The 15,378-nt window shown below is 56.7% G+C and overlaps 1 protein-coding gene and 1 long non-coding RNA gene across 8 annotated transcripts in view; both read left to right on the top strand.

The window, feature by feature from the left end:
• LOC310904274 (schwannomin-interacting protein 1) overlaps positions 1-15,378 on the top strand; it is a gene marked incomplete at its 3' end in the record, with an annotated part of 139,996 nt that overhangs the window by 100,581 nt on the left and 24,037 nt on the right. For 5 of the 7 annotated variants that reach the window (XM_083848751.1, XM_083848752.1, XM_083848753.1 and 2 more), the window contains one exon: positions 3,312-3,905. In XM_083848751.1, the coding sequence (XP_083704877.1) occupies positions 3,312-3,905 (594 nt within the window). Of the gene's footprint in view, positions 1-3,057; positions 3,188-3,311; positions 3,906-4,115; positions 4,313-15,378 lie in introns of those variants that run through there. The other 2 variants (XM_083848755.1, XM_083848757.1) reach the window with 2 other exon arrangements.
• LOC310904275 lies at positions 4,319-15,115 on the top strand. The gene is made up of 2 exons (XR_014588174.1): positions 4,319-4,626; positions 4,661-15,115. It is a non-coding gene; the product is annotated as an uncharacterized lncRNA (long non-coding RNA).

Here is a 15,378-nt window from a genome sequence, read left to right as displayed (position 1 = left end):
GCATGTGCTGCTCCTATATATAATTTGGCCTTAAAACACAGATTTCTGAGTTCCTGTTTGATTTCGCAGTACTGGAAGGTGTCTGTCACCATGGTATCTGCCTGCTTGCTCCTCTCGGCGCACCAAGCGTGGTGCTTTTCCCTCAGAAACGGTGCAAAAGAGCCGTGGGAAGGGGCTGGAGGGGTGGGACAGTGCCACTTGGCTTTCCATTGAAGATGGAAGTTGGGTTGGTTTTAAGGAACGACCAGGACTGCTTTCCAGGCGGTCCTTTTCCTTTTTCTTGGAAGGAAATGCAGAAATTGCTGGTGCTCAGAGGAAGCGGGGCATTCCTGTCACGGCAGGGCAGCGCCATTTCCCTGGCAAGGCCCCATCTGCAGAGGGGCAACTCTGCCCCTGCCAAAATTTCAGGTAACCACAATCCAGAAGCATGGGGTTAAGATGTCGGGCGAACGTTTGGGAGCTTCAGGAGGGGACAGGAGTGCTGAACGGGAAGTGAAAGGAAGAGCTGCCACCCGTGCCGTTCCTGCCTCTGGGTCTGGGCGCACAGGCCCCGAGAGGCTGCCTGGGCCTTCGCTGTGCCTGCCTCCCTCCTCCCCCTCCCTAACGGCTTCTGCAGGTTAGCATGAGCGAGAAAGCACCTGAAATGTATCTTAGTATGAGGCTAGAATAGTGCCAAAATGGTAAAATGAAGTAAATTTAACGGCTTATGATAATAAGCAAGTTGCCTTTTAAACCAGCCCTGCATTCATTCGGGGGAAGTAGTAAGGACTCTATTTTTGTGATATATTTCTGTTTCAGAATCAACCCAACCAGCCTTGTTTGTATTAAAACCTCCTTTGCACTGAATAAAATAACTGTAAAGCACATTCTTTCATCTACAAGGGCTTGCGTTCACACCCTCCACCCCGTAAAATTCATATGAATTTCAAGCCGTTCATCGCTTTGGAGAAGCAACTTATTTGATGTAGGCTTGTAAAGGAGAAGAAATTACATGTGTGTTGTGAATAACAATAACCAGCTTCTTCTGAAGGGTCAAGTGGAAACGTAGCCCCCGTCTGTAATTAGGAATGCAGAGGGCCTACTTTACAAGGGTAAAACAACTGCATCTGTCTGCAGAGAAAGTTAAAAAAAAAAAAAAAAAAAAGAGAGAGAAACTTAGAAAATCATCAAGCACATGTATTTTGGTTAACCCAACGAGGGAATGCCTGTGCTTGAAGGAAGGCCCGGGTGTGGGTTGGCAGGGACGGGGGACGAGGACCTGCTCCTCGTCTGCCAAACGGCGAGACCCCATTTTGTCAGGGGCCGCTTTTCTTCAGGTGTCTTACTGGACACATCTTCCTCTCATGTTTTTTTTTTTTTTTTCTCCTTTCACCCCCACTGAGCTAGTTTCACCTGGAATGGGACCCTTGGAGCGAGACCCCTGGGCTTGGTGTCCCTGCGACACTCCAGCGGCTGCTGGAGGCCCAGGCGGCAGCGCCGCACTGCCGGGTGTTGACCTTGCATTGCTGGGCACGTGGCGACTTCTTGTCACGAAACTTGAACGCATTGGAAGTGCAAAGGGAACTCAGGTGACCACAGAAAGGACCGTGAGCATCCACGGAGTCCTGCCTGGACAGGCAGTGCCCTGAGAAGTCAGTGTGCCTCGCGGCAGGGGAGCTCCCTGCTCTTCCCCGCGATGTTAGCCTTACACTTGTCGCAGGAAAGAAAAGAAATCTTCCTAATCAATCACGCGCGCCGTGAGATCCTATAAATAAAGCTTTCCGCAGCCTGTGACTACCAGACTGGAACCGATCAGGCTGCTCCCCCGCCTTGCAATACAGAAATACGCTCAAATACAGAAATACGCCCCACAAGATATGTCAGACGCAACCCCCCAGCCACAGAGCTGTGCAACTGGGACAGATTTTTGCACTGTGATCCATGTCCAGGATGGAGGCTTAGCTCTTGCTCCCTCCTGTCATTCGTTGGGATTATTTTTACAAGTGCACTTTGCACAGTCACTGATTTTATGAGCCCCACGGCAGGTGCCAGCAGCCGGGGGAGGGAAGCAGGACGGGGCGGGATGGGGGGAGCAGCCCTGGCCACAGCTGCTCTGGGTTAGTTGGAGCGTGCCAGGATTTACTCCGTGCTGGGGCCTGGATAGCACCTGGTGACGTCCAGAGAGATCCTGTCTTTGTGACCAGGCTTTCACTGGTGCTGTAGCCCCCTTGCAGCCGTACTGAGCTGTGGCTGGGACGCCGGGTCTGCCACGCCACCAGGCGCAGGTGTTTCCAGCTGCCCAGGAGAGCTCACGGTGTAGGTTTGTCACACCCGGTGTCTATTTCTGGGATCTCTGTGTCACTTGTCCCCTGTCACCAGAGGGATGGGAGCAGAACGGGACCCCAAAATCCGCCGAGCAGATACAATCCCCTAAGCACAGCCACCTCCTTGTGTGTTGCAGATCATTGCCAGTAATAAAGGGAAGGTGGTGGCTGCGTCTGAGCTGTGGAGACATGGATTTGAGATCTCTGTGCTGACGCTGCTCGCCCACTGATAGTGTGTCCTGACCTCAGCAAGCTCCCCCCAGCATTTGTCATCCAAATCTAAATCCCATCATCTAAAACCGAGTATGTCAGTGCAAGCTCTGGGACCAGCCTGTGGGCGATGCTCCCAGGGGGGGTGGCAGAACCGGGTGCCAGGCACTAACCCCTCAATCCCATGCAAGGTGGCATTTTAAAACCCCGTGCAGCCTTAGGGATGTGCTTCTCCCTCTCTCAAAAAATAAACTCCAAACGCGATTAAACGATGAATTTTCAAACGCCACCGTGATTAAGGCGAGCTGCCGGTTCTCCCTCCACCAGCCCCTGGGGCTGCGAGAAGTTTGGTGTCCCCAGCACCCAGCACCCGGCAGGATGCGGCTCCCCGGAGCCCATTTCGGGATGGGGATGGGGGCACCTGCGGGGGGGGCGCGCCTTCACTCCCCCCCCCAAACGTACACGGGGAGGATCCCGCTTTCGGAACGGGGCTGTTTAAAGGCCCCTCGGGCTGCTTTTTTAAAAGGGGGGGGAAAGAAAGCTCCTGTACTCCTCCCCGCCCCTCCCCGGCCGCCCTCGGGGCCCGGCAGCCGCCGGGGGCGCTGCGAGCGCGGGGCCGGCGCCGCCTCCCGGCCGCCCCGCGGCGGCGTCGGGGCGGCTCGGCGGAGGCTCCGGTGCTCCCCCCCCAACCCCCCCCACCTCCAAACCCCCGGCTTCTTTCCCCCCCCACCCCAGCCCGGTGGCCTCGGGTCCGGGCCGGGCATCCCTGACGCGGAGCCTCTCGCTTCTCCCCGGCAGGACCCCCGCGAGGATGGCATGGATTTAGGGAGCGACGCCGGCAGCAGCCGCTCCAGCTCCGAGTCCAACTCGAGCAAAGTGACGCCGTGCTCCGACTGCAAGTCCTCGCCGTCCCCCAGCAGCCTGGACCTGGCGGCGCTGGGCGACTCGGAGGAGGAGGAGGAGGAAGAGGAGGAGGAAGAGGAGGAGGAGGAGGACGGGGGCTCCCTGCCCTCCCCGCCGCCTCCCTGCCGCTCCGCCGATGCCCTCCGCCGCTCCGCTCCCGCTCCCCGCAGCGGCTCCCCCGGCTCCTTGAAGCGCCCCCCCCGCCCCGGCGCCCCCCCGCCCCCCGGAGCCCCCCGCCCGCGGCCGCACCAGCGCCCCCCGCCGCTGCCCCCCCCCCAACAGCAGCGGGGGGGGTCCGGGGGGGGTGCGGCGGGGCCGGGGGGGGGGCGCCGGGGGTCGAAGAGGGGCTCCGGGGGGCGAGGGAGGAGCGGGGCGCAGCCCCCCCGGGACCCGCAGCCACCGGCCATGGACTGGGCGGCCCTGGAGAGGCACCTGGCGGGGCTGCAGTGCCGGGAGCAGGAGCGGGGGCAGCGGGCCAGCCCCGCCTCGGTGAGTGGGGGTCGGGGGGGGGGGTTGGGGGGGGGTCCGGGAAGGGAGGGGGAGGCCCGGCGTGAATCCCCCCCCCCCACTCCTCCCCGCGGCCGCTGCGGGAGCGCCGGGGTGCGGCGGCGGCGGGGAGCCGGGAGCGAGCCCCCCCCCCCCCCCGGCGCCCACGCCCCGCAGCCCGGGCTCGGTTCCTGCCGAGGCTGCCCCCCGGCCCCTCGCGTCCTGCGGAGTCATCTCCCGGCCGCGGGGAGCTCGGGGGTTTTCCCCGAAATCCTCGGCTCAGCAACTTAATTGCGGAGAAATCTGGGCGGGTGCTGGCGGGGATGGATTCCCTCCCAGAGCAGCGGGAGGGCGGCCGCGCTTCCGAGGCCTGAATGGAGTGGCCTCGGTGCTCGGAGGAACCCAGACAGGTAACCTTCGTTCGTGCAGAAACTCAGCTTTTTTTTTTTTTTTTAAAAAAAAGTGCATTTCTTGTGGCTCGGAGGCTTTCCTCTGCAGCGCTATCAGATAAACTCCTGCCGCCCCGGCTGCCGGAAGCAGCAGCGCTGCTGGAAACTCTTTGCCTCCGGTTACGTGCTGTGCGAGGCGAGGTCTCACCTACGGAATCGTGCCCGTAAGGCTTTTCCTGGGCTCACCCCGCCGAGCCGGGCTGTGTGGCCGGGCCGTCAGGCCCAGCACCCGGCGCTGTGCCCGCAGGAGGTCTCCTTCCCTGCCCGCAGCCCGGGTTCCCCGCTGCGCAGCCTGAGCTGGCAGCCCAGGTGGAAACCCCCCCCGTCCTTGGTTTTCCACCCAAACCCCGAACGGAGTTCTCGGAGCCCCAGGAACAACAGCTCCTGTGGTTTGTGGCGCTGCGATGCTCTTGCCCCTCTCTGTCCGGGCACACTCCTGTCCCACAGGAGCCCGGGATGCTCCTGGAGGCTCCGGGACCGGGATCCACCCACACCCAGGACGGGGGGAGGAGGAATCCGAGCTCCGCTGCTCTGATTTCCCCGCGGGAGAGGTGCGTTTCCTCTCCACCAAAGTCCTCTCGGGCCCTGCTGGGGTGGGACACGTGGCCGGGTGGCACCTCCTAGTCCCACAGACCTCCCATGGCTCGGGTTCGGAGTGACGGCAGATGTCAGAGGTGACGCCAGGACGGGGGGACGCAGTGCCTTAACGGCTCGCCGCCGTCAGCTCGAAAAGAAAATCTTTCTGATTGTTTGTTTTTATCCGTGACCCTGACATTTTCCTAAGGTTCGGCATCTTGCTGTTTATGACATAACGTTGTCTTTGTCTTGCCTGCTGGAAACCCCAGCGTTTGTGAGCATGGAAACCGCGAGGTGGACCTAGGCAGTAAGACGATGGGCTAGTTGGCTCCAACCGCGAGACGAATCGGTTTGAAAAAGGGAAAAAAGAGAAATTTCAGCGTTAAGGCCTTGGTCGGCGTGCTCTAGAAGGATCTCGTCAACAGGGACGAGGTAGGGAACTGCCGCTGCTGGGAGCGGAAGCATGTCTTCGGCTGGCATATGTTAACAGGAGCCCAGCGTAGACATTTTATTAAGAAAAACAAAATCCTGAGCAACTGTGAAACTGGAGAGGAGTTGTTTCTCTGCAGGGAGCTACCTCCGGTTGGGTTTCAGTGTGCTCCGCGGGGAGGCTGCGCCCTGCTGCAGCCTGGTCCCGCCGTGCCGCCGTCGGGCGTGCGGTGGTTGCAGGGTGCTGGGGAGGGCAGCAGGCTGTTTGCTTCTCGGCTTCACGGCTCTGCCGCGTCTCCTTTGTGACGTTTTTTGAGAATGAGACTTTAAAAAAAAAAGTGCTTGAGAGCTGCCGGTTCTGGTACGAGGGGCGAGCGTTTCCCGTCCCTAGCCGGGCGAGGTGGAAGGGAAGGAAGGCCGGGTGGAGCTCACGGCGCCTTGCTGCAGCGGGGCCGTGTGGCTGTGCATCCTTCCCGGCTTCCCAGGGGACGGTTTCTTTTGGGACAGGCCTCGCCGACGTGTTGGGGCCACCTGCGAGCACGGTCTGTCGAGCCAGGTCACGCTGCGTTAGACGGCTCTCCCGCCTGCTGGAGGAGAAATCCCGTCAGTTCTCAAAGGGGGTTGAAGGTTGGCGACATGCTCGGACCGATCTCATCAGGCGGCTGCAGGAAGCCCACTGCCGGGGTTTCTCTCCCTGCCCACCTCCTGCCCGTATCAGAGGCAGGAACAAATGTGCCGCGCCACGATTTGTGGCGCTTCAGGGCCGCGGAGGTGCGCAGGAAGCAATGCCTTGTGCTCGCAGTTTCACTGCTGCTTCTAATGAAGTCAAAACCAGCATTAATAGCTTTCATTTTCTTTCCATTGCATCTCCGAGGATGGTAATTACAATCAATGGCGTGTGCTTTCTGAAAAATAATATCCGCACGTTCCGTAGTCGATTAAAAAAACCCTCCCAAGGCAGGAGGTGGCTCAGGCGGCTCGTCTCCGTAACGGGGCTTCGGCGCTGCGACGGCCCGGAGATGGATGGCCCTGCCGAATGAACGGTGCTGCCCGCAGAACAGGCTCCTTGCAGGCAGTGATAAAAGCTTGTCCCTGCAGCCTCCAGGACTTGTGCACGGGTGGGAGTGTGTCGGAGTCTGTATTTTCCCTTCTCATCGCTGGCATGTTCCTACGTAAGCTGCCGAGACAGACAGATGCCAGATACCCGGTACCTTTGGCGGTATATATAACGCGTCGTGCCTCAGCACGGTCTGCCCAGGCTTGTACCTCGCCCTCGGGCGTGTGGGCTCCTGCTTTCTGCAGAACATGCTCACTGTGTTGGGAAGTTAAATTTGTTTCCTTCTGAATCACTTGGCTCTCCAGGCTGTCGTGATTTAGAGGAGATGGGCGCAGTGCTCCTGCTCCGCTCCAAGGAGCGGTTAACCGTGGCCTGCTGCCCATGGAGACGATTTCAAAGTAGATATTATGGTCCAGGATTAAATCTTGAAATGATTTAATAGTTGGCCAGGGCAGGGTCTGGCTCTGGTGGAGTGTCTGGCTGTCGGTCACGGGCTGGGGTCAAACGGGAGCCGCGGTGCTGCTCGCTGCAGAGCTCTGTGCGCTGCCTGCGTGCTTCGTCTCCGGCATTTAGGGAGCGAATGTTTGCTTGGCGAGGTTGGCAGTGGGTTTCTTCTCACTTAAATAAGTAAGAGCTGCTTGATGGAGCTCACTTAAAGCGTTAGGCTCTCCGTCCCTCGGTGACGTGTGATGCTGGCTGAGAGCAGGGAGCAACCGGCAGGGCTGCGACGCCCGGCAGGCATCTTCCCCCGACGAGAACTGTCAGTGCGTTAACTTCTGACACGCTCATTTTCAAAATCAAACTCGTGGCTTGCAAGAAATTGCATTTCTGTCATTCCTGCCGCGTAGGAGCACTGCCAGACCTCCTGTCCCCACCTGGCAGCAGTTGCATGCAGCAGGGCTCTTCCATTTACCGGCTTTGACCGTTAACTCCTCCTACGGCGACTGGAGAGAGGAACGTGAGTGTTTGGGTGAGAGAGGTGCTCCGGGGTCAGCCCGTTCGTTTCGGGGCCCAGCTGACGAGGCAGGCACGCCTTTCGGACAGAGGCGTAACTCGGCCAGGCAGCGGGCTGGCTGCGCGCGGTGTCCCCGCGAGGTGACGTGCCGCAGCGAGGCTGCGCGTGGCGGCCGCCCCTGCATCCAGCTGGCAGCGTACTTTGGCCGCCTTCCACCCAGCTCAAAGGTTAGGCGAGGCTGGCAAGATATTAATGGTCCTGCCAAAGTGTGCTGTGTCATTAAGCTGAGAAAACAGCTCCAGGTACTCTGAAGGGCTTGTTTCGGGAGGAGCGTCGGTAATTACATGGATGGGGGAGATGTATGTTTGCTGCTGCTGAGACCCGTCCGGGCAAAATGACCACGATTAATAATCCTGGGCAAAAACTCCATCTCCGTCGCTGCCGCAAAGCCTTTCATTATAGAAAGTGCTAAATACGTGGGGTGACAGCATGCGGATTTCTTTTTGATGAATGATTCTCCTTTATCTGAGTATTAATATTATGGTAACTACGCTGTGTTATGGACACCAGCAAGCTGGCGGTGCTCCCTGGCCGTTTGGTAAGTGACCGTTTCATACGTTATGTAGAAATCGCCAAAACGAGCTGAGAAGTGGGGTGAGTGAAATGCTGACAGCAGCGAAGGCAGCAGCAAACCCTCTGCCATGTGCTCGTGTGCGATGCCGAAAAACGCCCTTCGTGATGTTGCATGTCGTAAGGTCGCTGAGCATATTTTAAGCAGATTTTGGGGTATTTGGTGTAGAAAATAGCAAACACTGAAGGTTTCTAAAGAGAGAAGTCGGCTTTTATGCAAGTCAAAATCTGGATTGCCTTAGAGCAGGGTTTTGCCAGCGTAACCCCGAGACGGAGCCGTTCTGCCGCAGGAGCCGCGTCCCCTGCCCTCCAGCGCCCCCAGCGCTGCCCCAGATTTCCACTTACACAGAAGCGATACCTGGGGTTGAAACAGCAGCAGGCAGCAGGAACACTTGATAGGATAATAATTATGTACTTAGGCTTTTTTTTTTTTTTTCTTGCATATTGGGTGTGCTAAGTGAAGGGGTTAGCGGTTCTCAGCTCTCGGAATTGGCCTGTGCTGTGCAAAACCCGTTATTTTACCGCTGAAGGACGGTAGCTACTGCAGGGCTGGTGCTTACCCAGGGCTGGTGCGTGTGTAATCATGGTGTATGGGAAGAGAGAAATTACAGGCGGAGTGTATTAACAGGCATAGAAAGACCGAGTATTTATTCAGTGCAACTCAAAACACGTTTCGGATCTGCAGAGGAGCGCTCCAAGGCCAGGCGAGCTGCAGGCCAGGCCTCATGGCCAGGGCCGCTGCTTGGCAAAGCCTTGAGCCCAAGGCTCAAGAATACAACTACAGAGCCCACCAGCCCCTCGGACTCCTGTGGGAACGTGGCAAAAGAGAATCAAATAACCATGGCAAGTGGGAGGGCCGATGGCTGAGCCGGCAGAGGCTACGGGAGCTGCGTGGGCAGGGCACCGGGCACCGGGCAGCCGCTGCCCTTCCTGTGATCCAGCACCCATCCCGCAGCAGCCTCCTCGCTTATTTTCCAAAGTTTGTGCCCAAAGTGGAAGGAGGGCGAGGGCTGGGGGCTGCCAGCAGAAGGCCGGGCCTGGTGCGGGGCAGGGAGCCCGGCGCCCGTCCCCCGCTGAGGCGGGCGGCTTCGTGGCTCTCCCACCACAACCTGGTCTGATGAACGGTGTCTGGGAGAGGTTAGCCCTGCTGCGTCTCCCCCAGTAGCAGAAAGGGGCATCCTGCTTTCCACATGCCTAGTGCCACCGGGGGACAGGCTTTGGTGGCTGTGCCACGGAGCACTGGGCCAGGAGCGAGGGGGGAGCGCGCTGCCCGCAGCGCAGGCCGGGGGCCGGGCGGCAGGGCAAAGCACCACACCGCCTGGAGAAGTGTCCCGTCACTGCCGTCCCACACGATTTATTCTCTGTGTGGGCACACACGCACGCAGCGCTGCCCTTATCTGCGCCCAAGCACGCGCTGTTTTCTCCCTCTTGGCAATGAACTTTTCTCCTCCGGGAACGCGGCCCAGGGCCAGCGCCTCTCGGGGTGGCTGCCTTGTGAAGGACGCTCGGGGTTTGCCTCTCGTCCTAAGAAAGCAAAGGACACACAGAAAGCAAGGATGGGCTCCCCTGCGCTGTGTGATCTGTTTTGTAAACGTTAATGTGTGAAACAAACCATTTTCCAGTCTTTTGGCTAAGCACGTAAAATAAGCTTTCTGAGCGCCCAAGCGCTTTGTGTTCAGAAGGCTGTGCGACTCCCCCTGCTGAAACGAAAGGATTTCTTCCTTGCCTTAAGAAACTCGTGTTTGGCAACTAGTTTAACAAATAAACACGTAGGTTTTGCCATGCAAATTGACCCTCCGCAGGGCCTGCTGCTTGGGATTTCCTGCAGTTGGAAATGGCTGCTCAGCCACGCGTGGTAGCTGCACCCAGGTCTTGTAGGCAGCACGGAGCCAGCCATCGGTGCCCACTGCCAACGCAGCGGGGCAGGAGCTGCTTGAAGTATTACATTTAAATGAAATGGGCATTTTACCAGACAGCACGATGTATTTTAGAGGTTACTTTTAAATATGACATGCTTCTAGGAATGCTGCTTCCACAGTACCCAGCGCTCCACGTCCTGCGAACCTGGCAGTGCTAAACAGGTCTGCTGAAAACGTCGTATTTGGTCAGAAAAAAAAACAGGCTTTATTTCTGTTTTTCAAAGGGAAAGGCTGTTGTTAGGGTACATGTGCTTCCACGGTGCGGTTATGGAAGTCAGCTACAGCTGCCTCTGGAAGGAAGTCTGCTATCCCGGTTTCTCCCCGTGCCTCTGTATAGATATTTATCTCCTACAGCAAGCAGCTGCTCAGGATAATCACATAATCTGGTCAGTTCAGTGATTTCCAGCGTGTGCCAGTGTGGACGGTGAGTTTCTATGGCTGCAGGCTGTTGTTACAGTAAGGTCACCCAAGCCAGGCGGAGCAGGCACAAGTAGCACGGAGGAATAATACTTCTGAGCAGGGGCTGCAATTTCTCCAGCAGTGGGCCTCAGTACATTTTGGCCGCTAATTGTCGGATAATTCCACTTTTGCATGAGAAGCATCCTTAGGTATAACTGAAATAAACCAGCGCCAGCTTTGGAAATCTTTCTTCCAGCTAACCTTTATCCCAAATCAATCCTAATTCTGTAAGCAAAGCGTTAATGGCTTTGGTGGAAATGAGTTCCTGGGTTGTGTTACCTGAGCTTCAGTTGTTGCCTGAGATGGGAGCACTCCGTAATAGCTGCTGTCTTCAAGGGTTTCCAGCTTTTTCAAGTACTTGTATCATTTTCGTCCACTTTGTCTTTCCCTGTCACGCCTATGGAGTCATTTGCGTCACAGCAGTAGTAGATCTTATTTATATCACCAATTTCGGTTTCCTGCTCAGTGATCTATAGATCTCCTTTAAATGAGAAAATTGCACGGAAGCCATTTATTTGAAGCTGTCTGTGCTTTGTTAAAATGAAATCCAAGCGCTCACTTGAGCTGGAGGACATAACTGCAATTCTAAGGGGCTGGGGAAAGGGAAGTGTGGGGATGAGATGTAACGCTCTCGGTTAGTAGCTGGCAATGCAAAACCGAGAGAGAGAGAGAGGGAGAAAACTATATTAAAGTGCTTAATTCTCTCTGCATACAAAAGCTGGTAGTATGTACGGTCTGTAGGGGATTGAAATGCTTTTAGTGAGTTATTAAAAATTTAATCTAAACTTTATATTTAATGTAACTCCTGTATTGAATTTATTAAAGAGGGACCTGGGGAAATACCAGGATTCAGTACCTGGGTCATGTGTGGCCATCGTGTTTCCTGTTTTCCGTGCCTGATAGGAATTTGATGATAAACTGATCTTCGCAGTTTAAAAACAAGTAATCTGTGAATCATGTTTCCTCACTGAGTTCTCTACGCCTTGCATAGAGACGTTAATAGTCAATGTCTAATAGCTTGGCGTGCAGGCTGACACAAGCTGGCTGGCCTTTTCTTTCTTCTGCTGCTTCCTCATCTTTTATTTCTCAGGCTGAAAACTGCAAAGCCAACTTCTAGCTGTGACTTGCAAAGGTGAAAGAGGCCCTTTTTTTATGGGGAAGACTTTTTGTGGGGAGGGTCGGGTGTTTTTTTCTGGATTGGGAATATGAGGAGCTGCTTGAGCCCATTTAGTTACAGGGCTGCACAGCCGGGCGTGGGAGCGGTGTGGCAATGACACCGCAGGGGGCTGAGCACGAGTGACTGGCAGAGGACGGGTGGAAGTTTTCACCTGGACCTTGTGAAATAGGATTTTCTGTTGGGTGAAGGCTTTGTGCTCGAGCCTTAAATGCTGTTTGACTCCAGCCTTCCCCTGGGCAGACAGCTCTAACAAAAAGATTTATGTCGTGCTGCAGCAAAGCAGAGAAAAGAGGAATGTCAAAGTGCTCGAGAAAAGACAGATGCAAATGTGCGCCCTTCTCCCGCAGGGCAGCCGGCAGCTCGGCCGGCTGAGCACAGACGTGCGAGCCCTGGTGCTTGCACGGCAGCACTGGGCTCCTAACTTCAATATCTCCCGGCTCGTCACTTACGGAGGCTGACCTGGGAGCTGTAACCTTGAAGAAACGTCTCCAAGAGCTTCCCAACTGCCTGGTGCTCTGCAGCGGAAAGTACACGCTGATCAGGGCACGCACTGAAAGTCTTGTAAAATACGCGTTCCCTTTTGCAGTGCTGCTCCTGGGCAGTTTCCCGTTCTGGCCTCCCGTGTGGAGCTGTTTTAAGGACAAGGTGCTGTCCCTGCAGAGCCGCCCTGCAGCTCCAGGGTCGCTCCCAGCTCCCATCTTCTCCAGCAGTTTGTTCACAGTCCCTCCCACCTTGTTAGCTGCACATTTGAGTACTAATGAAATGGATTTGGACGCAGAATTAGCTGAAGGTTCGTAACATTGAAACTACTGATATTAATAATAGATGCTGGAGAGCCTCTGCGGCGCCAGAAAGCTCCTGGAGGGCTTTGAGGAGGTGGCCACTGGGTTTAGTGGCCATGGTGGTGTGCACGGATGTGTCCTAAGAGCTGGGACAGCTGGGTGGCCGCGTCCCCGCCGTCGCGGCTGAAGGCACGGGGTGTGAGCACCCCTCTGTGGGTTGCAGAGCTCTCGTTGCACGTCCTGGTCCTGATGCAGAGCCTTCTGGAGCAGGGGATTTATATTCAAACTTACTGCTGATGTTGTCTGTAGGACATGACATACTGCTTACAGTATGCGTGCTAATTACTCTTACGTTTGTGTTTCGCACCAAACAAAACTGGAACCGAGCCTGGAGCTGTCCGAAATCTGGATCAGCCCCTGCCCTCCCGCGGTGCCGGAGGGACAGGATTTCAGCCCTGAGACAGGGGCAGCTGGCTCGAAGCAGTAACTGTAGCTTCATGGGAAGTTTTTTCCTTGATGAAGTAATGTGTCTGGATGAAACCTGGTGAATGAAAACATCCAAGAGCACGTGTTTCATGGGGAAGTAACACCCTCTGGTAAAGTGAACTTGCCCGAGTGCGGGCGACCAGAAATACCCAGCATTTTGGCCGTACCGCTGCCGCTTCCCACGTTGCAGCAGAGCTGCTCCCCCTGAGCATCGGGGACTGACACCCGCCTGCTCCCAGGGCCGTTTATTTTGTAACTGCGGGTTGCCATTGCTTTGCTGTAGTAGCCAGCATTATCATCGCCTTCTCTTTTTCCTCCCACGGCTCAGGTACTTGCCCGAGAGCATCGCCAGCCGTTCCCCCTCTCCCCCATCAAAATGAAAACCAAGCTGTGCCCCCAGCTTCAGGCCAGGCCTGCTGCCTACTCCGAGCTGGTGACACGCTCCGGGGACAGGTCCCTGCTGCCCTGGGGGCACTTTGCTGGGCGATCCCAAAAGCCCGGGCCTGCAGAGGGGCTGCCCCGTAGCCAGGGGCTGGTTTGCAGAGCCCCCAGCCCGGTGCAAGCTGCAGTGGGCAATGTGGCTTCTGCCTGGTCAGTCCAAGTTAAAATGCCATTGCTTGGCCTTCTGCTCACGGCCCGTGGCTCCTGTCGGGGGTGATGGGGAGGGAAGCTGCATGGCACAACGAGAACCTCCTGCCCTGACCGTTTTCTTCCCATGGGCAGCTCTTCCCCCCATTCCTTTCGCAGAGGTAGCCTGGTAAACCGCAAAAAAATACAGCCTGTCATTTCTCTGTAGGGGGAGTCTGAGACATAGAAACAGCTTCTGAGAAAGGCGTATCAGTAGCCGTGCTGCTGGCTGATTGCTGCGGAGCTCCAAAGGCTTCGGAAAAACACGGGTTTGTTTGCAAAAGGTGTGCACGTGAGTTCCCCTGAAAAAGGGGGGCTGGGGAAAGGAACGCGGCCTGCGGCTCCTCTTCTGCTCAGGGCAGCCCCCAGACAGGCAGCAGCCGGCCCCTGCCCGCAGCAGGGCGGCGATTCTCTGCTTTCTGGCCCGGGAACAAGGAGCTGCTGCCTGCCAGCCCCAGGCACGTTTCCTTCCCTCCAGCTGAGCGTTGCTGGGGGAGGCCGCAGGGCCGGGGCTGTCACCTTGTGTCCCCCACGGGCACAGCCCTGCTGGCTTTGGGCCTGGTCGGGTGGAGCCGGGCAGGCTGGGGGCTGCTGCTGGGCCTGCAATTAGTGCCCTAATTGCACTAATGGGGGGAGGAGAGGGGGGTTAGGGGGCTGTCAGGGCTTGGAGGGGTTAACCCGGATCATTGGTGTTTGGTTATCGATCCACCCCTCGGCTTCGGGAGGGAGGAAACACCACACGGAGGAAATACCTCACGTCACACCTGGCCCTAAAAACCCGCAGGCAGGGATGCTCTGTGGTTTGTAAGAGCTGCGGGCTCCCAGAGCTCAGCCTGCTGGCAGCAGGAGCCTGCGGCCAAGTGGGGGAGTGAAAAATGGGAGCTGGGAGGCGAGGAGCATCCTTCTCTTGCTCTTATATGGAGCTGCCTCGCCGCCGGCTGTGACTCCTTCTCTCCATGACTAACGAGGCTCAGCTGGGATCCACCCTTGCTTATCCTGTTATTTTTAGAGTTTTCCGTCCTCACGCTCAGCGTGCCGGCCCTGTCAGCGGCTCTCACGGCACGGCACGCCGTGCTTTCGGCCCTCTTGTGCCTGCCTGCGAGTCCTGCGTGGGGAGCTGAGGCGCCAGGCCCGGGCAGGGAGCTGCTGCTGACGGCGGCGTTTCAGAACGTGCCCCTCTCCTAAATGTGACCCCAAGATTTATTTTGCTTTCTCAAGTCGGGAGTCCAACTCGCAGGACTGACTTTGCAGCCGTTTTCTTAAGGATCGCAAATGTGAAACAGACGGCGAGAGCCGGGTTCTGAGGGCTGAGATCTGGGTTTGCTCCCACGCGGCAATCGCAGACTTCCAAAAAGCCTCGATCTCAGCAGTTCAGGGGGGTGAAGCTCTGTGAGGGCTTATTAATTTTTGGAAAGGTGTGTGCATAGGATAAATAGACCAAAAAAAAAAAAAAAAGTAGATTTCCGCTAGGCTTTGTCAGCAGGAGCTGAGTTACAGACAGCGAACTTCAAAACGGGGCAAGAAATCCCCGCCTGTTTATTTCTGTCGTGCCCGTGACTCAGACGAGGGCTGTCCTGGTGCGCTCCTGCCTGTGTTCAGGAAGCAGTTAGAGGGCACTGCTGTTATCGGCGTGTCCTCGTGCTCCGTGTTTATAGGATCTGGCTGGGTTTGAAAAAGAAACTTTTAATTTCCGAGTGTCTTGGTAGCGTGGTCTGCGTATTTCTTCAGCCTCTAAGTCCCTGTTCCGGGCTTTTACCACCTGCTTGGCAATTCAAGTGAGTTCCCATATAAAGCCAGCCCCTACCCGAGCCTCCCAGACGCTCCCTGCTGGAAAGCAGGAGGGCAACAGAATGGGACAGGCAGGCTCGAGGCGACCGATACCAGAATAATCCCAGAATAATCCCAGAACGGTGCTGGTGCCACCCACATG

This window comes from Anser anser (genome assembly GCF_964211835.1).
Source record: "Anser anser genome assembly, chromosome: 9".
Lineage (NCBI taxonomy): Eukaryota > Metazoa > Chordata > Aves > Anseriformes > Anatidae > Anser > Anser anser.
This window is presented reverse-complemented; position numbering and strand designations above follow the sequence as displayed.